Source organism: Cariama cristata, unplaced genomic scaffold (genome assembly GCF_000690535.1).
Source record: "Cariama cristata isolate BGI_N322 unplaced genomic scaffold, ASM69053v1 scaffold12653, whole genome shotgun sequence".
NCBI lineage: Eukaryota > Metazoa > Chordata > Aves > Cariamiformes > Cariamidae > Cariama > Cariama cristata.
The window spans coordinates 11,364-33,138 of NW_009607885.1; the positions used below are offsets into that span (position 1 = coordinate 11,364).

A 21,775-nucleotide genomic window follows, 5' to 3' on the forward strand; every position below is an offset into this window, starting at 1 on the left:
TGTGCTGGCAGCAGCAAGCCCCAGCGGAGGCAAATTACGCTCCTGGTATTTCTCCCTGAAGCCTGTGGTGTGTAGGACAAGATGTGCGGCAAAGGGGAAATGGTGACCCGTCTGCACTCTGTAATGGTAAAAGGAAATAAGAGTACAGCTACTTATGGTATTAAGGGCACTTCTGTTTCTCAAACAGGGAAAAGCTTTAGAAACCTGACGTAAGAAATGGTTTGCTTAGTCATGCTGCTTAGAAGTTAAAGTTGTGTTATTGTGACAGTCTTGTCTTTCGATGGCTGTACCATGAGTAATACGTTAGATAGGTTTTTATGAACATCAACTCTCTGAGGTGTCTTTAACGTTGCTTTTTGAATGAGACTGAGCCCCAGGTCCTGATTGTTTGCGGCTGCTTAATGATTCAGTTGCATATTACTGGAAGAATGCGCAATGTGCTGGGTTACAGTGTCATCAGGAAATTATTCGTATACAGTCTTGCTCCAGAGTGCTGGTCTAGATGCCTGTAATAATTGGCAGAAGTGTAATGGACATTTGTGTTCACTCTCTCCTGTTGGGGCTATCGAACATGTCTGGAACAGGCTGCATTTCTGCGTGTTTTTATTTTTTAATATTGACAGAAACATGAAGTAATCACTTCTAAATCTCTTTTAAAAGCAATTTAATCATGAGTGGAAGCAGAGGATTTTGCTATGCAGTTGCAAGGCTGTTAAGTGTATTCAGGTGGATAGCTGATGCATGACTGGAAAGCAGCGAGTCACTCTGCTGCTGAGCTAAACTGATGTCACTTAAAAGAAGTCTCTTCAGCTCGGTCTCTGCTCCTGTGACAGGGTTAAAAATAATCAGGTCACTGCTTGACCAGGTATTTTGAGGTCTGTTTCTCACACTTAATGCAGGGCCCTCTGGAGAGCAGTCTGAAATGGGAATTATATGGTCATGGATGAGGCAGACAAAAGCCAACCAGTTCTTCTGTTTGTTTTCCTTCTTCTGCAGGACAGATTCTGCATCCCACATGAACTACGAAAATCCTCCACCTTACCCTGGCCCAGGCCCGACTGCCCCTTATCCACCCTATGCACAGCAACCAGGAGGTCCTCCTGGCCCATACCCAGGCTATCCTCCTGGACCTACTGGGCCGTACCAGCCGGGCCAGCCAGGTTATCAAGGTTATCCCCAGTATGGATGGCAAAATGCACCTCCGCCTCCAGGACCAACGTATGCAGATGGGCCTAAAAACACAGGTATGCCTAGCAGCCGTGGTGTGATGTAATTGTGACCCTGTCTGGCCTGCAAATGCATGAGTACTTGTTGACCTTGAAGTAATGTGGTTACCAGTGTCTGACCCTAATGTGGCTGGGAGTGGTGGAAACTTGTTTGAAGTAGTGATTCTGTTTATAGCCTGTTTTCCTGCTTTATTTTGCTGTTGTGTCTCTACTCTGGCTGTTGGAAGATACTGCTGAACATCCTTAATGCTGATCCCTCAAGGGAATCCTCATGCTGAAGTTGTTATACATGCTTTTTGCTGGCTTTAGATTTGCCACAACTCTCATTCTGCCTGTCTTTTGGTTGATAAGTTTCAATTGAAGGCTGCATAGTTAAAGTTTTTAATATTCAAAGGTACAGTTCCTACCAAATTAATGTGCATCAGTTTTCTTGAGCCCATCAATACCTGTCCAAGTGATCTAATAGTGCCATTGGAATCATTCCTGGGCTGCTTTTTTTTTTTCTGAAGCTATAATCATTCTGTGGAAAAACAGATTTCTGGGGAAGGGAAGGAGGATGGTGTAACTTACCTTGGCAGCTAGCTGGTCTGTGTGCCTCAATGTGGTGTGCTGGTTTACTCTGGCACCCATAGCTCTTGTGGTGCTTGCTGCAGTGCTTGGTGCAGGCTCAAATTGTCAGAGGAGGGCCAATAAGATGTTTAAGGGACCAGAGCATCTTTATATGAGGAGAAGCTGAGAGAGCTGGGACTTTTCAGCCTGGAGAAGAGAAGGCTCAGGGAGGCCTATCCGTGTGTATAAATGCCTGATGGGGGAGAATGAAGAAGAGGGAGCTGGGCTCTTCTCAGTAGTGTCCAGTGACAGGGCCAGAGGCAATGAGTACAAGCTGAAAGACAGGAGGTTCCTTCTGAACAGAAGAAGACACTTTTTTACTGTGAGAGTGATCAAACACTGGTACAAGTTGCCCAGAGAGGCTGTGGAGATACTCAAAACCTGACTGGACATAGTCCTGGGCAACCTGCTCTAGCTGATCCTGCTTGAGCAGGGGGCGTTGGACCAGATGATCTCCAGAGGGCCTTCCATCCTCAGCTCCTCTGGGATTCTGGCAAAGTTGGGTGTGGTCCCTCCCTTTTCCCCACTGGAAAGAGGATTTAGCTTTACGGTTTTTTGTAACACTTGCCTAGAGACCAAGTTTGTTCTTGTCAGTGTTTCACAGGCTTTGGGTGTAAACTCTCTGCTCATACAGTATGGAGGTGTACTCATCCCCTCACCATCAGCCTGAGGATGCATGCTGTCATGCCAGCTCCAGTGCCTTCTTTCAGGCTTCTTCAGTGACAAAGATACTCATCCAGGCTGGGAAGCCGGAAACCATCTTCACCTCTCTTACTCTGTTGCAGTGAATATCCCAAACAGACTTGAGCTGTTGAGAGGACTCTTAAGTACCTGTCGCTGTTCTGGCTGCCTTGAGGTGGCGGAGGATGTGGCCAGAACTACCTAAGGGGTGTTCTGTGGGAGAGAACGTGAGGAGCACCTCTGTAGAGGTGCTGTCCAGGCACTATGCTTTAGGTGCGAGCTGTTCTTGGGAAGGAAAGGAGACTCAGGGTTTGTATGTGCTGGGTGTGTCTGGCATGGTCACGGTCAGGCTAACCTGAGGTGGAAAGAAGTGAGACTAACGTGCCTCAAATCAAAACCTAAGTCAGTGCTTTATAGCTATGCAAGGCAGTAACACTTTGGGTACTGCTGCTGTAAAGACTGGCTGATAAAGTGGGTATCAAAGCTGACATCACTTGAAAAATTGTTAGGACTCACACAGTTCCCCCACAGCCTACGCGAAGCAGTCTTTGGCCGTTGCACATTAAGGTCATTCTCCACATACTGTTGTTGCTGTGGCTTGGGACAGTGTGCACTTGGGGCCTGTTCAGGACTGAGGTCTATACGCATTTGCTGCATTTTGAGACAATTGCCTGCCGTTCTTCTCTACCACTTCATGTTACTCTGATTCAGCAGCGCACTGTGACAAAGGTCTTTTCAAAGCCCTCATTGTTTTGGGAAGCTGGAACTTGAGAAGTTCCCAGCAAGAGTTTTTTCACTGCGGTGAATCCAAAGGAGGCTTGACATAGATGGGTGGACAGGCTGAACTGTGGAGAGGACATTTTCAATAACTTTTTTTTTCCCAGTATTCTTGGCCGCAATGGTGGACTACTGGACCAGTGTATATAAAAGCATCCCTGGGATTACAGCTGATGTAAGAGGTCAGGAATATTCTGGTGTGGGTCTGGCCAGAGGACCCAAATATGAGCAGCAAGCAATTGGTGTGACTGAGTAAGAACCTGAATGAGTGCAGGTCATGTGTTCAGCTCCCTCTGTAAAAGAGTGAAAACATCAGGGGAAGGTTGAGGTTTTAAGAAGGAGGAGGCAGCAGCATGGTGATGCTTCCCACCGCTACCACCATGTGGACTTGAAGTGTAGTCAGGGTTTTCCCTAGGAAATGCACATAGTTTTGGGGTAGCTAACAGGGATTTCTTGGTACTGAGGGTGCAAAAAATTGTCTCCCATGTAGAACATCTTTGATTAGCGCAAATGTTGCTTTGCTGCTGTAGCCAGAAAAAGGGATATGCTAGCAGAAGCTGAAAGGAGAGCAGGTCTGCTGCTTTGGATAGTCTGACTTTAAGCCACATCTGCTCCCTTGGAGGCTTAAAGGATTTCATATCAGACTGGATCAGGGAACTGATGACAGTGAATGTCCTCTGCTCAGATCAAGTCTCTGCTTTGCTCGCAAACTTGTGGACCAGCACAAAGGAGTAGGCTGGGAAATTGGAGAGGACAATTAAGTGTTTGAGTGTGTCTTTCCCCGACAGCCCAGGCTTATGCTGCAGGAGGCATGTGTTTTTGTTAAACCAAAGCTAACACAACTGCAGTTTTGCACCAGCAGCACCCTAACCCATAAACCAAAGATCTTCTGGCAAGTCCTGTCTTTGCACTGCCTTCCTGTAGCCATGTCTGGTCTCTGAACCCACCTTGGGAGCCTCCAATTTGCATTGTTGTTGCTGGAGTGGATGTAACGTACAAAAACATTTATTAATGTGTGTAAAATGAAGTCAGGGCTATAACTTTGTTTTTGTCTGCAAAAGCTTTTTCTTGATTCTCCTTCTGTTAAGCATCCTTTTCCCCCCCTTGCTCCTTTTTGGCCAGTCCATCAAACTGGAACATGATTTTTGTCCTGTGGCACTTTAACAGAAGTCTTCTGAGAGAGCTTTCAACAAGGCTTTGTTTAATGATCATCTCCAGGAGTGTCTAATATAGAATGAATGTCCCTAAAAAAGCTAATTTTTAAAATCTGTTATACTAATACTATATATTTATATTAGAGGTTTAGCCACACCAATATATAAAATTGACATCTAAATTTAATCGGGTCACCACAATCTGCCGAGCTGGTCTGGCATGATGTAATGTGGCTTCTCAGTTCTTGTGGTGTTTCCAAACAGTTACCTGGGAAGAGCTGTTGTATGGATGCTTTCCATTCAGAGCGGATGTTTTGCTCTCCTAGATGGCTTTGCTTAATCTAATGAATTAAGCTACTCTAAGTAATGCATTAGTATTTCTGAACAAATGTGTGTCCACATTAAAAACTAAGGAATTGGCTATACTTTAAATTTTATGCTTTATTTTACTGTGTAGGCAAACTGCAAAGTGACCTCTTATGTTGTGGATCGTAGCCAATGTGCTAATGTGTGGAGGTAATTATGCATTGTATTTTGATCTTGAGTGGATCACACAGATGGAAATTATTACTGTTGAGCTCTTAAAACCTGGTCGTAAAGTAGCATTTCATGGTGATGGTGGGTTTTGATCTAACAATTTTGTGGCCTGTGTGGAGTAGCAATGGACTTAGCCTGTCCAGTTGGCTCTTGGAGAAGAAAAATTGTCATATAACTTACTCTTTGTATTAAAAAGAAAGCTGCATCTGACATGTAACAGGGAAACTGCTTAAACTTAGTACTGCTTTTGTCACCCATGCTGCAGAAGAGCTCATGAACCACTGAACCTTCTTTCAAAGGCTGCTGTTGAAGGGCTTTCCAGGCTGAGCATTACTGGTATGAGTTACACTGCCTGCGCATGGCTTGTGTGCCACAGCCATGCTTCTTCCCAGCCGCAGCACCTATTCCTCCGCTGCCTCAGGAGGTGGGAGCTGTAAGCCCAAGATCCCTCTTGTTGGGGCCGTGCTTGGCAAGGGTAGGTAACATCTAGGCTGGAAAGAGAAAGCTATGACTGTTAAGTGAGCCATGACTGTGCTAGAAATAGGTGAGAGAGGGAGAATGTTGTCATCTTTTCAATATGATATTGAATAGGGGGACATATATAAAGGCTTGTTGGAGGAAGATGCAGTCCAGAACAGCACTGAACAAGGAGAACAAGTATATTCCTGTCCAAACTGCCTTAGTTAGCCATGACTTGCAGAAATCAGCTTGCAGTTTACACATTAAGACTTAGTGGTGTTGGCCATGTGACTCCCATGTATTACAGCACTGTAGAAGAGGGAGACTGCAGCTGATAATGGCAGCTGGTGGTCCTTTGTCCCTTCTCCCAGAGTGGATGGAGTCCAACGTGTGCAAGCTTGTACCCTCTCAGAGTCACCCTAGCTACCCCGATGCTGTTGGGCCTGAAATCCCTTGAAGCATGTTTCTGCTGCAGATGGAGAAGCGGTAGCCAGAGAGGCTAGGTGACTTGCAGAGGTGGCACAGAAGACCTCATGGCCATGGTTTTGGGTTTTTATTTTGAGTTTTCTTGATAGCTGGCTTTCGGGCTTGCACAGGCTACCAATAGCAAAGCCTCCAAAGAAACAACACTTCTTGCATCTTGCGAGGGCTAATAACTGACTTAGCTGTTGTCCATTAGATGTAAATAACTTGACGTTTACCTTTAGAGCTGATAAAGTCCCTCAGGCTCACCATATAAATTATGCTTAAAGGTATCTGATTCAGCTTCCTAGTTCTGTGAACTGACTTGTGCTGATTTCTGTCTGCATCTTTCCTGCTGTAAAAACTGAGGGCTGTCTTTGTGTCTGTTCAAGGCCTGAGTTCCTGGAATACTGCAGATCTGCCATTCAATGTCACGCAGGGCTTTGGGTGGCTAGAGGGAACTTGCCTGCAATAGGACAAAGCTGGGAAATGGGCAGCAGTAGAAGCCCGGTGCCTGCGTGGAGCATGGTGTAAGGAGCCAGGCCTTCTGGAGCAGCAGGGGCTTGCTTAGGAGGAAGAAAATACCTCATTCTAGAAAATATTTCCTTATCAATATTTTCATTATATTATAGTTTGGTATCAACTGGCATAAGGAAACTACAGTATCTGCTGACTGGTCAGCAGGTACTTCCTTGTCTATGTAAATTAGAGGTGAAATGTAATGCTGTTGATAATGGCGTGCTTTAAAAAGAAGTGGAATGAGCCAAAGTACGAAGTGACGTACTAATTTTGAAAGCACGAACTGATGTTAGCAATTTCCCCAGCTTTATTTCTCCCCACACCCCCCACTCCATTGATACATAACAACGTAATGGATGAGGCTGTTCTGGGCTTTGCCAAAGCGAACCAGAAGGTCAGCAGCCTGCCTTCCAACCGAAGGAAAACAAAGGTCAGTATTGCGTTTGACATAGTGTATGCACAGGGTGGAAATCTTATTTCTGGAAGTTGATTACTTCTAGCAAAGCCAGCTTCGATAAGAGTAATAGCCACAGTGATGTTGCCTGCCTCCTAATGTTTGGCCAGCTGCAAGAATAAACGGGTCACCTAGATACAGTCACTGCCTTCTGCTAGAGCGATGGATTTTTCCTCTTTATGAGTCTCAGTGTGGAAAGGAGGGGATCCTAATCGCTCTGCTTAGGCTTGCTGGTACCTTTCTGTGGTTACACCCTCGCTTCTCAAACTGTGTCCAGCCTTCCTCAGCAGAAGTTTCTTTGGAGGGCAGCGTGTAGCAATTCTAGCAGGCTTTCTCTCTGTATATCGACTCTGTCCAAGCAGTTGGAGCCTTTTAGTTTAACTGTTACTGTACCTTCAGGACCTGCAACTGGAGACAAGTGGTTCAACCCACCTCCAATCTCTCTTGGCAGTTGGCCTCTTACCTGCTTCTGATACTGCAGTGTGCATTAAAACCCGGTGTTCTCTCCCCCAAGACTGCTGTATCATCCCTCCCTCTGTCCCTGCCTCCTGTCAGCTGACAGCACACACAGTGGGGGCTGTCTGCTGGCAAGTAGTGCTGTCCTGGGGCTGATGTCTGACCTCCCCTTGGTTGCTCTTCACCCCCAAGGAAGGGATTGTCTGAGAAAAGTCTAATGCAAAGAAAATGATTTCCAAATTCAGGTGTTGTATCTGAAAACATTCTTCAGACTAACTGGCTAACAAGGTTAAGGCTGGCTCTGTAGTGGACCGAATTAAATGAGGCTGCTGTTCTGGACAGTCCTCGTCAGCTGGACAGGGTGAGGAGCAAATTGTGTCCAGCCTTTTTACAGCGCTGCACAGATTGTGGTGCTCGAGCCCTGGGGGACTGCTTAAGCCGAGTCTTGCTACCCTGAGTGACTACTCGCTATGGCATGTTCCCTTCGCTTTAAAACTAGACTTTGTCCCTCCTGTTGCTCAGAACACGCTTGCAAGGCCCTGGTAAGGGGTCTTGTTTAAATCTAGGACTGATGCTGATTTTCAGTAAAAACACTGACTCAAGCTCAGGAATGTGCTGATTTTAGCCCTGCAAGTTGACTTGCTGGAAAACGCCTCCTTGCTTTAACAGTAAATTAAGATTTTGCTAATGAAAAAAATGTTAGAGGAAGTTCTCAAATTCTGTAGTTTTGGGAGATGTCTTTGCATCTGTTGCAGTCTAGAAGAAAACTGACATGTCTGAAACCCTGAATTACTGTACTTTTGAGCCGGGGGAAGCTGGTTTCTTATGACATGTCTCCTGTACGCTTTCTAACCTGTGTGATGGGGTTTATAGTGCTTTGGAGAGCTGGCCGATGCCTGCCGATATCCTGAGTACTTAATACATAAGGTATGCTTTTCTCCTACGAGGAGTGCCTGCAGCCCTGCTTTTTAGAGATGTTGAAGCCTTCCTAGGCACATCTACATTCCATAAATGCTGATTAGTATCACTTCCATTATCTCAAAGATCTCTGAATCCCATCCCTGTGTGCTCAGGTGAGGAAACTCACCTCTTTTCCAGCCCTGAGCTCAGCTGCAAGAAAATCTTCCGCACTGTTTATCATCAGACATAACCCATGCTTGAAGCATATGCAGTGTGTGAGAGGGAAACAACTTCACCCTTGTGTAAAATGAGACCAGTGCAGCCTTGGCTCTGGAAAGTGCTCACTTGGCACGCCTGCACGGTAACTTCCCTGAAATGTGTTGCCTGTTCAGCTCCCTGAAAGCTGAAATGGCTCTGTAGGATGACTGTAAGAACTTCTCAGACTTGCAGGAACTGAGAGGCAGGAATTTTTCCTAACCTGCTGGGTGTAGTCATGCAGCCATGGAAGAGGGCAGATCTGATAGCAGTGTGGGTAGTTGTAGATCAGTTGCTTCTGCTTGAGTCCAGGCTGAAATCTGGGCTGGATCAGCAGCAGCTGTCCGGTGGCAGAGGGGATTTGCAGGTGAAACTACCTGTACTCACTGGCAGTTTGCTTCCTTGATGCCTGATTTTTTGCTCAGGTGACTCTGGCAGTAGAACTGTCTGTGTTTGGAGCTGGGGATTGTGAAACTTGCTCTGAGCATTTTGCGACTTCATAAGATTTTTGCTTGGAAGTAGGCTATTTTATTTCCATCTGGCTCTGACTGTTCTCTGTTTCAGGAGTGTGCTGAGGTCTTTCCTGAAATCTGAATATGATGTCTGAAGGGAGACCTTATCGCCCTCTACAACTACCTGAAAGGAGGTTGTAGTGAGGTGGGGGTTGGTCTCTTCTCCCCGGTAATTAGCGATAGGACAAGAGGAAACGGTCTCAAGTTCCGCCAGGGGAGGTTCAGGCTGGATATTAGGAAGAACTTCTTCACTGTTAGAGACGTTAGGCATTGGAACGGTCTCCCCAGGGAGGTGGTGGAGTCACCATCCCTGGAGGTGTTCAAAAAATGTTTAGATGTGGCGCTTCAAGACATGGTTTAGTGGGTATGGTGGCATCAGGTATACGGTTGGACTTGATGATCTTTGAGGTCTCTTCCAACCATAATGATTCTATGATTCTGTGTCAGTAGAGACTGTGCATACAGTGAAAGCCTTGGGGCAGGAAGGAGTTGGGGAGCTGGGGAATGTGACATGACAGGTGTGAAGCTGTTAAGCATGAGCAAGTATGCCCAGAGAGGAGAAAGAATAATTAAATGCCATTCTTGCCAAGGGAGTTAGATCTCATCTGTGCCCAAACTCTGCCCTGGAGGCCTTGTGGGCAAGGGAGGAGGCCTGGGGCAGAGAGGAGCCTTGTTGGCAGCTAGTATGAAAGTTTTAGTTGAAGTCCTAGGGTCCCTGTTCCCCAGTCACGCAGTCTCCTCTTCCACACTTGCTGCCTGCATGGGATTTACTCCACGATAAGTGGCTGGCTGGGAGGTCAGGTCAGGGTGTTCCTTCCTCCTGCAGTGCTGGGTCTGCAGACCCAAAGAGTGGCTCAGAAACACTCAATTTCTAGTTGCTGTCACCTCTGCATCCCTGGGCTGCCACTAACACCCTTGTGCTGGCTTTCCCTTCTATGGCCTCCATCCTAAACAGAAAGACTTTCAAAGGATTTGGGTAAGAATGTTTGGAGGTAGAACCAGATGCACAGGCTGACTTGATTTAGCAATCTGCTGCCGGCAGCACTTAACCCTATTGGAAATTACTATTATTAAAATGGTGTTGTGCAGTTTTAAGCAAGACTTGCTTGCTGGCTGGACAAGCGAAAACAAAGCTCTTGGTGCAGAGGTGGCTTGTGATAAAAACCGCTTTATTCACACGTGGGAAAAGGTTTGTTGGTCCCTTCTTTGCTGTGTGCTTCCTCCCAGATGAGAAGGCTGTGGTATTAATTAACATTTTGCTCTGAACAGTTGTTACTATGGCAAACAGCCATTCAGATACCACGGGAAGAGTTTTTGGTCTGCAGTAGCAGTGGTTGGTAAACTGCTTGTTGCTGCTTCCTCTTGCGTGCTCTGGGCCTTGCCTAATAGCTTACAGCAGCTAGAAGTGCGAGTAACCTGTTTGTGTGCAGAGCGGGTCTGCGTGCTAGCACACAGCTGGAGCTAAAGAAGTAGTAAACTTCAAGATTTACTGCTTTTCTTGTCTTCCTAGCCCTCTCGCCTTAGGAAGAGGAGAGACTCCCTGCAGCTGCATGGTGCTGGGCTGGGCCGAGCCTGGGGGTGCACGCACCTTGCTTCTCCCTGGGGTGGCTGGCTTCTTGGCTGAGCCTGCCCCTTGGCTTGCCTGAAGTGAGGTTTTTTTTTTTGCTTGCTGTCTTGTCTGCCTGGATGTCATACCTGAAATACTTATACAAGGGCCAGGGCCTCTCGTGATGTGTAGCAAGACTTCTGGGAGGGCTTACAGAGCTCGATGACTCTCAGATGCTGTTGCTGTCTGCTTTCTGGTGGGGCTCCCCATGTAGGTAAGTTGGTACCTTAACAGTGATGTCCGTGCCTGGAGCCTGGGACGGGATGGGCCGGTTCTATCATCAAAGCTGGTATCCTGTGCTGTAGTCGTTGTAGACCCAGTAAAGCACTGCGATAAGGAGCACTACAGTCTAAGGTCACAATTTTAGTTTATACCAAACCCGGTGAAAAGTACTGCTCATGCCTTTCCTTCATAGAGCTAATGATTAACATATCAATTAGGTACGAGAAGAAATGAAACCTGTATGCTTAAGATAAAGCAGACTGTATGTGAAATAACAAAGTATTGTAGTATTTGTTTTAAAAACAAAGTGGGAGTTATTTGCACTGGCTTGTGCAGGCTGGTACTGTGTGATTACAGGGAGTGCTACCATTTTTGGGGTAAGCATGATTCATTGTGATCTATGCTCTTTAAGGCTGATTAGAAGATGGGAGGGTTTGCTCAGCTTACACCCTCTCCCATCCTGTTTTAGAAAAAACAACAGAAGCATCAAAACTTGAGCATAAAACTGAGTGCTGTCTAGTGCCTCTGAGAGAAATCATCCTTGTTTCTCCTCTCTGTCCGAAAGTGCTGATGGGCTTCTGCTCATAGTGGCAAGGACCCTGGCATGGCATAGGAGATCTTTGGAGTGCCTGACCTTGGACAAAAGAGAGGCACAAAGCAGCAAATGAAGTTCCCAGTAACGCTTGCCACAGCGAACTGGGTGGCTTTTAGCTTAGAGGCATTCAGGCTTCTGACAAGAAGCGTACAAAACCAGCAGTTCCCTTAATTGACATATTTTGGGTTGGGGTTTTGTTCGCAAAGCTATTCCAGTAGAAAACCTGATCTCTGTTAATAGAAAATTGCTGATTGACGTGAGTTGGGAAGATGTTGAGTGGCTTGCATCACTGACGTGCTGTACAAGACTTCCTAACAAAATGATTTTAAGAGGCTTGAGTAAGGTGCTTAGGGTTTTGTTATGCTGTCTCTTACTGTGCTGTTTACAGGGCATCCTCTGCATTTAAAGTAGCGCTAACGCGTAGGCTGGGAAGAGTGAATAAAGGTGCTACCATGCATTTTGATTTCCTTGGATACTTCTGGCACTGTGTTTGTGTTAGTGCTTTGAAGATGACTTTCAGTTTCGCAGTGTCCAAAATGAGAGGATGGGTATAGGATGTCTCCAGCCTAATGAGAGGCTTGGCTGGGAATAGTTTATCTAGCCTGCCTTTGAACTGTTTTTTACCCTATGCACTTTGGTAGCTGTAAAGTGAATAGCTGACCAGCCTTCACCTGTTCTGCTCTTATCCCTTCCTGTATAAGCCCCACACCCAACTGGTTGATGAGGAAAGTTTTTTAGAATTAATGCTGTATGGCTGTGTTTAAAGTTTCTCTGGCAATTTGTCTGGTGGCAGCGACAGAGCTACAATTTCTGAAGCATTGATAAAACTTCAAAGAAAGTGATCGTTAAACCCTAACTGTAAGGGAGAGGCAGTGGCTTTCATTTAGAGTATTGCCCAGATGCTCTCGAAGTCTGAAAACTTTCAGTGGTGACTTACTTCTTCTCAACCCGCAGCTGCGGTTGACGCCAGCTCTCATGAGCTGGCGGTGGCAGAGAGCTGCCCTCCTCAGGCTCTTGCTCTCTCTGGGAGATGAACTCTGCGGTGGAAGGCAGCGACTTCTCAAATGTGCATTTCAAACAATCTTTGGGGCTTTCCTTGAACTTGGAAGGTGAATGGGTTTGGTAAAGTACCGTAACACCCTGCATGGGCAAAACCACAGCTTTTTCTCAGAGGGTTTCTGCAGAAAGCTACTTGTGCCATAATGTGCTGCTGGTTTAAATGACTTCTAGCTTTTAGCAGAAGAGAGTGAAAGGACGTGGTCTCTTTCCAGTGCCCTTTCACTGTTTCTAACAGAAAGGCACACCACCCAAACCCATGGTGAGTCCTGGAAAAGTCTTGACATGGCTGTTGTGCCTCGCCATCCCTTCTCCCGTCCCAGTTCTGCACTGAATTGTTAGTGGGCAGTTGTGCCTGTGTATCAGCCAGTTCAGTGCAGACCTTTCTAGCACGAGCTGCCAGCAGCAGTGCCGCGTGGGGAGCTGAAGGTGCTGGTTGGCAGGGGAGGAGCGATGCCCGCTGTGACCCACTTGTGCTGAGAGGCAGCATCCGATGCGAGTCAGCTGAGTGGCTGTGTGGTGAAAGTGCCCATCTCCCACTGCATGGGCCGAATTTGGAAAAGCCATTTTGTTTAATATTTCAGCAAGTGTTTCGTAACAGCACTTTATACATGCTTTGAACATGCTTTTGTCAGTATATCCTTGACACTTGGCTGTAGTTTAAAACTTCTAATGGATTAATCATAACTATTTCAGGCAAACTTTTCTTGTATGACTGCAGTCATGGACAGCTTACTATATGCTGCATGGGGCAGCATCCACTTCAACTCTGCGTTGGTGTGGGGAAGGTTATACAGACCCATCCTCCGGCAGAGTATGCAGTTAGACTCAATTTCACTGACTTCTTTGCAAGTTGCTGACTAACCAGCAAAATCTTTCACTGTTTTGTGTGCTATGATGGAGGTCTTGTCAATGTTAGTGTATCATCTAACAGCTCATGTCTTCTACATGGTCAAGCATTGCTGCTGGGTAGCATGGCACTGAGCTACCATAAAGCAATGTTGCTTTCACTCTAGCAGTAAAAGGCAGCAGTGTTAGAGCTCTTCCCTGGATGATGCCTTGGCTGTGGCTACAGATACGGCCACCTTCAACCAGGGTGAAGATGGGCTTGACTGGCGTGGCCAAAACTATTAACTGCGCTCCAGCCTGTGGTTTGCATTGCAGTGACATGGCCGCCTCCAGTCAGCAGATACCTGCCGGAGGCTGGGCGTGAAATGCCATACCTTAGTGCTCAGAAGAGAGGGTACCCACCTTCAGGCCAGGCGTTCGCAGCCTGAGGAGAACTCAGTCCATCTCAGCTGCTCCAGCAAGGGAGCTGAGGGTACGTGAGGCACCCCCAAAGCAGCGTAACCTTGCGCTGCCCACCACATTTGGGAGCGTCATGTGCTGCAGAGCTTTTTCTGGGGCAGGGAAGGTGTCAGGTTCCCCTGGGTTTCACTCGGTCTAAAGCTGCAAGGACTTTGCTGTAGAGCAAGTTCTGTGGTATCTGCTCTTGCTGGTGTTTTCCAGAGGTCAGAGTTATGCTGCTGCCTCTAAACCACCAGGAACCAGTGCTTCCCTAAATATCTTCCCAGCCTCCTTCTGCTGTGCAGATCTGGATGTCTCGGGGCACTGTGGCTCTCAGTTTTGGGTATGGCAATGCTCTGGCAGCAGCAATCCAGCTCTCCACGGCTCCGAAGCAGAACGGCTTGAACAGCACCTGGCAGCCAGTTAGAAACCAGAGCTGCCGGAGGGCTCCAGCACAGGGACCTGGTTCGGAAGCTTCCTAAGTAGCCATGGGAGAAGCACCTTTGGCTGTTTGCTCTGAGGGATGGCAGGAGCGGCTGAGCATCCTCTCCCACCTGAACACGGGCAGGAAAGCATGACTGGTACCCCACTCTGTGGTGAGGATCTCGTGGCCATCTCTGCCTGTTGTGTGCGCGCTCTGCCCTGCCCAACAACTGCATGTCATCGTCTTGCATTTGGTGTGTGTTTTGCTTTTGCTCATTGTATCAGGACTTTCTCAGAGGAAGCAAAGGCATCAAAGAGTTTGCTGCTCGTTCAGAGCTCCTGGATCCACCAGGGGGAAAAAAATACCTGAAGGTTTTTCCAACCTGAAAAACACCAGTGCTTCCTTCAGCCCTTGCAAGCTGAACTCGCTCTGCACAGCTCTGCCCTGCTGCTCCCCTCCCTGAAGAGCATGGTCGTATGACTGGGTTTGCACAAAGGTGTCGCCTGGCACCAGGGCTCGCTTCTCCTCACAGCTTGGTGTGTTGAAGGGCAGCTCTGTCTGCTGCAGGGGGGAATGCCGCTCAGCTGAGGAGGGTAAACAGATTGAATGGCAGGGTGTCCAGTGCTCCCAGCAGTGCCGGTTGGGGAAGAAAAGCCAAACAGTGTGGCCAGCTTCTGCCCTGGACAGGCAGGGCACAGCTCCCTCTTTCCCGGTGCTGAGCGGTCGGTGACTGCTGTAGCCCACTGCTCCAGGAACCGGACTGGCCACTTGATGACAGCTTACACTGCACAGAGGTGTACAGGAATGAGTGGACTTGGGTCACCTCACCAGGGAGTACAGGCAGGGAATAGAGAGCTACTGATACAATGCTGTATAAGGTCAAACGCTCACAGGTCTTCATGCTTTTGAATGTGAAGCCTTTGCAGGTCTTCCCTGCATGGTTTTGAGTGCAAGTTTGGGGCTGCAGGCAGGTAAGAAGGGCCTGACCAGAGTCCTGTCTGCCTTGGGACAGATTCCGCCTTTGGATGGAATGGGTCTGTGGTCCACCCTTTCAAAGGGATGAAATCGGCTGTCTCGGATCACAGAAGGCCAGGGTGCTGGGCTCACAAGTCATTGACCTTGTTCTGTACTCCTTGCCAGTGTAGCAGGGCTGCTGGCCCTGGGTGCAGCCCTGCCCTGGCCACAGGCTGTGGGGAGGAGGTTGTGCAGCCTTCCCCACCGCTTCAGCGCTTCCAGACAGCCTGCAGGGACCTGGTCTGTGCACGGGAGCCAGGTGTCCATCAGGTCCGGCCCTGCTCCTGCCTGGAGGTGCCTGCTTTGGCTCTGGAGGGGCAAGCAGGGCCAGCACCTCCTGGAGGAGGGGAGCACGTGGCACCTTTCCCGCTCCAGCACGGCCTGTCACAGCACCACATGCTGCCACCTCCTCCTGGGGCTGTCCAGAGAAAAGAGATGTGCTTCCACCCTGACACACCTGGACCAAGGGCGATGCAGGCTGTGAGGGAATGCTTGCAGGGCAGCTGCAAAGCCCTGGAGGGAAGGGTGGATGGTGATGCTTTGCCAGTGCCATGTGGTGGCTCTTCTGGAGCTGGGCTGTGCCTGCAGAGCAGATGCCTCCCCTCTGTGTTATTCCCGTTGACAGGAGGGAGGCTGCCTGACGCTGGGGTACAGACTGTAGCTGAAGGCAGATATTTTGGGGCGGAAGTTACTGGGCTATTCATCTGTCTGCCACATCCCAATGGTGGCAGGATTTTGGTATCATGTAAGCCGGAGCATATCATCCTCCACCCATTGCTCTTGAGAGAACTGAAGCAGTGAAGGGGGAAAAATATTTTTCTGAGCACAGAGCAAGCCCATGGGAGGACCAGGCTGATGACTTGGGCTGTCTCCTGCCCAGGCCTCTGGCTGTCAACCCCCCCGTGTTCAGCCACTCGACTTAAAGCACTAGCTGCCTGCCTGGGTCAGACTCCTGTGTGAGGGCATGTTTCCCATGCAGACGATAACAAACAGACCCAAGAAAGCTTTAAGGAAGGCTGGTCATGTGCCTGCCTCCAAACTGCTGCAGTTCTGGGTGTGATAGCCTAAGCTCAGTGAGGAGGAACCAGAGGTAAACTGCTCATCTGTCCCAAATAGGCTTCAGGGGCAGGCAGCACATTGGCCTCGGGTAGGAGACTCTGTGGGGAGAGAGCCACCACCCTCCTCCCATGGGCTTCCTTCCCAGCACCCCAAGTGCCGTAGGAGTGCAGAGTCCCCTCCAGCACCACTGCCTGGGGCTCCCTCCTGTGCTTTCAGGCAGCCAGCAATGCCCAGTAAATCCCAACAGGCTGCTGGGAGCCTCTGGGCAGCCTGGGAGGGGCAGAGCTTATACGTTTCTGTCCATGAGGCGATACCCTGAGCATTTGGGGGCGTGATCCAGGCATCCACCGCTTGTCAGGTGAGGTGTCTGAGGATTGCCACCTCCTAGCCTGGTAAGAGCTGGCTGTGCCTCAGGTGCTGAGCAGGCAGAGCTGGAAGTCCCCTAGCAGGCAAGATGGTCACAGAGCTAGAGCAAGGACTGATCCCTGCCCAGACTTCCTAGGGGAGGAGACAGTTGTTATGTGTGGGACAGGGCTGGAGCAGTGTCAGGGAACACCTACTTATTCAAGCAAGCAAGCTGACTTGGTGGTGCCAGTCTAAAGAGGCAACAAGCAGACAAACTGCAAATGCACTTGTAGCTATGGAAGATGGCATCTCCTGGAAAACTCTGCCCTGGGTGCTTAGCCAACCTCTCTTGCCTGTGGGTCCTGGCAGACCTGGCAGCAGGCAGGTTCTTGTCATCTTCACTGTGCTGAAACTGTGGGGTTCGATTGTGCATGGCAATGACCCAGTGGCAAGGAACCCACCCACTTACTGCTGATCCTGGAGCCCTCTGGTCATGGGCACTGTCGGTGTTCCTTGTTCAGCTGTGGGGGCTGCTGCGACAGGGAGGCTCTGTAGGCGATGCATCCAGCTCTGCCACAGCCTCCTACTGCTCCATGTCCTTGCAGTGACCAGGTGGCTTTATAATCGGGTAGGTCAGTCATCCAGATCTGATCCCTGCCGTTTCTGTGGGGACCGCTGCTTGGGCAGAGCGAGCTCTTCCTACCACTGAGCAGTGCTGGTGCAGAAGCAGCCTCTGCCCAATGCCCAAAATGCAGCACAGGAAAGCAGCGTGGCTTTCCACTTGCCAGAACAAGAAAGTAAATCATAATCTGATAGTTTTCTCCAGCCTTGAGGGGCAGGAGGGGACACTGCTCTGCCACTGACCTTGGCTCTTGCCGGGACTTGTCTGTACCCACCTCCCCACGGCCTTTCAAATGCAGTAGCTGAGTCTCACCTTGAGGCCACCTCCCTGCCCCTGAGACCTTACCTCTTTGCCCTGCTGTAGGTGGCAAGGCTCCCCAACAGACTTACTGCAGGATGCTGCTGAGCACATCAGCAGAAGCTGGTAGTGCCTCTGTGTGAGCACATTTAAGAAAGGGCAGAAAATGCCAGAGAGAGAAGAGGGGAACAAAAGAGTGAGAAACAGTAGAGGGTTGGAGGAGGAGGTGCTCCAGGTATTTGCTGCAACTTGTGGAGGACCATGGAGCAGGTGGATGTTTCCAGAAGGAAGTGTGGCCTGTGGAGAGGACCCATGCTGGAGGAGGTTCTCCTGGCAGGGACCCTGTGTTGGTGCCCAAAGGCTGTGCCGTGTTGGAGCTCAGCCCAGCTGGGAGCTCCGCAACAGCCCCCAGCAGTACCCAGTCTGGTCCAGGGCAGCTGCTCCTGCTGGTCTCAGCACTGTTTGCTGAGAGCCTTGTGCTGCCTTCTGCATCACCAGGTGCCTAACGATCCCTCCAAAGATTAATGTACCCAGCGCACAGATTGCTGAGAGGAGGGGGCATGGGCTCTGCCAAGGCTGCAGGGAAACAACCCCAGCCCGCAGGTGTCACCTCCCTGTTTGCACACATGGTCACACGGCTCACCTTTCCCGGCAGGAGCAGCAAAGAGGAGCTGGGATGTACGGGCCGCAGTCCCCACTCCCTGACCCCCTGTGCTGCTAGGGGGAGGAGGTGAAGGGAAGGTGATGCTTTAGTGTTTGTCTTTGTTCCTCACTACCCAAATCTATTTTAATGGGTAATAAATTAATTTAATTTTCCCCAAGTTGAGCCCATTTTGCTCATGATGGGAATAGGTGAGCAGTCTCCCTGTCTTTATATGACCCATGAGCTTTCTCATCCTCTTTTCCCATCTTGCCCTGCTGAGGAGGGGCAGCGAGTGAGCGTCTGGGTAGGAGTATGGCCCTTGACCACATCTGACCCACCACCCTCCTCGCACGTGCTCCTTTCCCCAGCACCCCAAGTGCTGTAGGAGTGCAGGGTCCTCTCCAGCACCACTGCCTGTGCTGGGTACCTCCTGCCCCGGGAAGGGCAGCTGTGCTGGGCCTGGAGGAACACGCATGGGCACTCTGCTCCAGGGACCAACCCCTGGCTGGGGGCTGCCGAGGGGGGGTGCAGTGGGGCAGGCAGGGAGGCTTAGGCACCGGCGTTCCCGGCAGGGCAGCTCACTTGGAGCAGATACTTTCCAGACTGAGCCTGTTTTCTCGCTCAGAAACCTTATGCAACCTAACAGAAGTCTGGTCCTGGCTGTCCTGAGCCTGCTGCTTGTGTCAGGATTGTAACGTTGTGCAGTCCCAGCAGCCTGGGCCTGGTTGCGGAAAGAAGCGCTTCCCCCAGGGACCTGTCCTGTCCGAGGGGTGCTGCAGTGATGGGAGAGGGCAGTGGGTCCTCACCAGGTGCTGCTGCAGTGATGAAATCATGGCCCAAGGGGCTGCAGCGCCCAGTACGGGAGCTCAGCACCTCCCCTCCTGCCAGTGCTCACCCAGCTTGTCTCTAGCAAGTGTGGGCCACCCAAAGTGAGTGCTGGGGTGCAGAAAGGCACCATGACTGTGCCGAGGCCGGCTGTGCCAGGGGTGGCAGATGTGGTTGGCTGCTGCGGGTGTTGCTGTGCTGCTCTTTGACTGACCGAGCTCTCCTGTCCCCGCAGTGTACGTCGTGGAGGAGCGGCGGAGGGACGACACAGGCGAGAGTGCCTGCCTGACGGCGTGCTGGACCGCGCTCTGCTGCTGCTGCCTCTGGGACATGCTGACCTGACTGCTGCAGCCGCCTCCCGTACCTCTCACTGAGTGCTATGCAGGCTCCCCACTCCTGTCCTGACTTCTTTCTGTTACTGTAATCAACGCTCTGCTTTGCACAGCCAAGAGTTCCTGTCTGTCAGTCCTAGCGCCTTGTTGGGGTGGGGGGTGCACTCCTTTATTTTAGTAAAGGAAAAAAATCCCTTTTTAACATTTCTAAGACTTTTGTTGTAATTTTGAAGAATGTGCTAATGGTATATTACAGCCAAAGGCATTCTGATGAAATATATATTTATCAGTTGAAATTTTCCTAGTCCTAGAAATTAAGATGTATGCAATAATTAAAGCCAACAGTTGATTTTCTTTGCTAGGTCCTGACTGTCTCAATAAATCTGTCCCGTAGAGGGTGTGCTTCCCCCATCACTGTCTGTTCTCAGCCTCCCGCATGCACTGATGCTGCAGCAGCAATGACAGACTCGGCTTCAAGCAGCTTTGCTGCAGAAGTTTGTGCCCTGACCCCTTGCTGAGGCCTGGGCTTGGGGGGCGATCTGGCCCTGCTGGTACCAGCATCTGGGGGATTTTCTGCAGCAACCGGGTGCATAAGCGCAGTGAAACCAGCTGGGATGGGGAGGGTGGTGCGCCTGTGTCTGACTCCACCAACTCCCTCATCCCACATGGTGCGCCTGTGTCTGACTCCACCAACTCCCTCATCCCACATAGGGCAAGCTCAGTCAGGTTTTTCATCCCTCTGCTTACTCAGGGCTGGACATGCAGGTCCCCTTCTGGGACTGGGGGCATCTCCAGCAGCTCCTGGGATGGCAGAGAGCTGGGGGAGTGCATGCTGAGCTGCTGCGTATGTGTGCCAGCAGCTCTTGGGGGAGGACTGATCCCCTTCAGGGGTTTTGAGCAGTGATCCATCATCCCCCTGCTGCAGAGCACGAGCTTGCGGGGGCGGGGCTGTGATGGTAAATTAATGGGTAAGAAGAAACAAGGCCATGGATTAATTTAATGCTGAGGATTTATAGCTGAGGCTGTTTCATGGCATGCCTGGCCAGAAGAAAGATTAGAAAGCTTTCGGCTGCAGAAAAGTGAGGAAACCTGCTGCTGGTCACCACAGGGGATGGTTCCCACCCAGCTGCCCACTGCCTCCCTTCGCTGCTGTTCTCGCTGCCTCAGGAGCAAAACCGATCCCAGTGGACTGACACACATCAACTTTGCTTCCTATTGCCTGAAGATCACCTGGTGATCTTGTACCCTTCCGTCGCAGGGCTTCAAAGTATGCTGCCGTCCCTCGGTTCGTCTGCGGCATCCAGCTTCCCTGAGACCTGGCGGCAGGTCCCAGGAGAGGGAAGGGTGGCCCAAGCTGAGCTAAAGGAGGGACCTGAAGGCTCTTCCTGTGCTGCAGGGGAGGCAGCAGCTCTGCTCCTGCATGGGCCCAGGTCCGGCATCCCAGCCTGAGGGCACCGATGTAGGGACAAGGGCTTAGCTGAGAACAGCATGGCAGGGCCACACCTGCCCTGCTGCGAGGCTTGCTCAGGCCTCACAAAGCACTTCACTGGGTTTGTCTACATTTTTTTTTTTTTGTCTGGAAGTTCCCCCCGCTTGCATGCCTACTGCATCCGGCACAGCCTGGGCACTCTCTACGCCTCTGCCTGGGTCTTAGAAATGCCATTTTTGGGCCTCTGCTCTGGGGCAAGACAATTTATCTTGAGCTGATGAGGGCTCCTGGCAGTAGCCTGTCGCCGGGAGCCTTCAAGCCTCTTGCTTGGGGGCTGCTGCCCTTCCGCACGCTGCAGCCCTAAGCTCAGCTCTGCTGCTGGGCTCCCAGGGGCTCTCTGCCCTGGGAACGGTTACTGTCACCTCCCTGGCAGCTCAGCAGCCATCGGGGCTCAGAAGGGTGGTCCCTGGCTTACCTCACCTTGGCAGGGGGTTAAAAGTGGAGTGTTCAGCTGCCCTGCACCCATGCCCCTGCCTGCCCAGCTGCCTCCTCTCCCCCTCCCTCCAGCCCCTTGTGGTTCAGCTGGAACCCAGGGCAACTCTTCCTGATGGAGCATGGGAGATGTGGTGTCCCCTCTGTGTCCCCAAGGACAGGCACTGTGTGTGGTATCGAGGACAGGGTGCCGCGGGGGGATGTGCTGCTGTTGCCACACGAGCCCAGGACTGCAGCTACTTTGTGGGTGTTTGTGATGGGTGCTGGAGCAAAACCCGAGTCCTCACCCCCTTCCCATGCTGGAGTGCTGTGAGGGGGGGTGTGCAAATGGCTCCAGACCAGGTCCTGCTCCTACTTGACACAAAGCGAGGCCCAGCCTGTGGCTGTGAGGTGACTGCGCAAGGCTGGGGACTCGCCTTGTGCCTGCCAGGGCCATTTCTGGGGGAGCAGCCAAGGCCACGCTGCGGTACAGGGTGCCAGCTGCTGGGTGGGGGGGGGCACGCAGAAATCAGGCTTAGGGTGCTGG

General features: G+C 50.5%; 1 protein-coding gene across 1 annotated transcript; it reads left to right on the forward strand.

Moving 5' to 3' along the window:
• Positions 1–986: 986 nt before the first annotated feature.
• CYSTM1 (cysteine-rich transmembrane module containing 1) lies at positions 987–19,690 on the forward strand. Its single transcript, XM_009696915.1, has 2 exons — positions 987–1,244; positions 19,232–19,690. Exons 1-2 carry the CDS (start codon positions 1,016–1,018, stop codon positions 19,336–19,338), a joined length of 336 nt encoding a protein of 111 aa, XP_009695217.1. The 5' UTR covers positions 987–1,015; the 3' UTR covers positions 19,339–19,690.
• Positions 19,691–21,775: the final 2,085 nt, after the last annotated feature.

Excerpts from the sequence above, each read along its gene's own strand:
- CYSTM1 (XM_009696915.1), top strand. The coding sequence starts at position 1,016 with ATGAACTACGAAAATCCTCCACCTTACCCTGGCCCAGGCCCGACTGCC. Across the intron at positions 1,245-19,231 it reads AGATGGGCCTAAAAACACAG|TGTACGTCGTGGAGGAGCGG; the intron begins GTATGCCTAGCA and ends CTGTCCCCGCAG.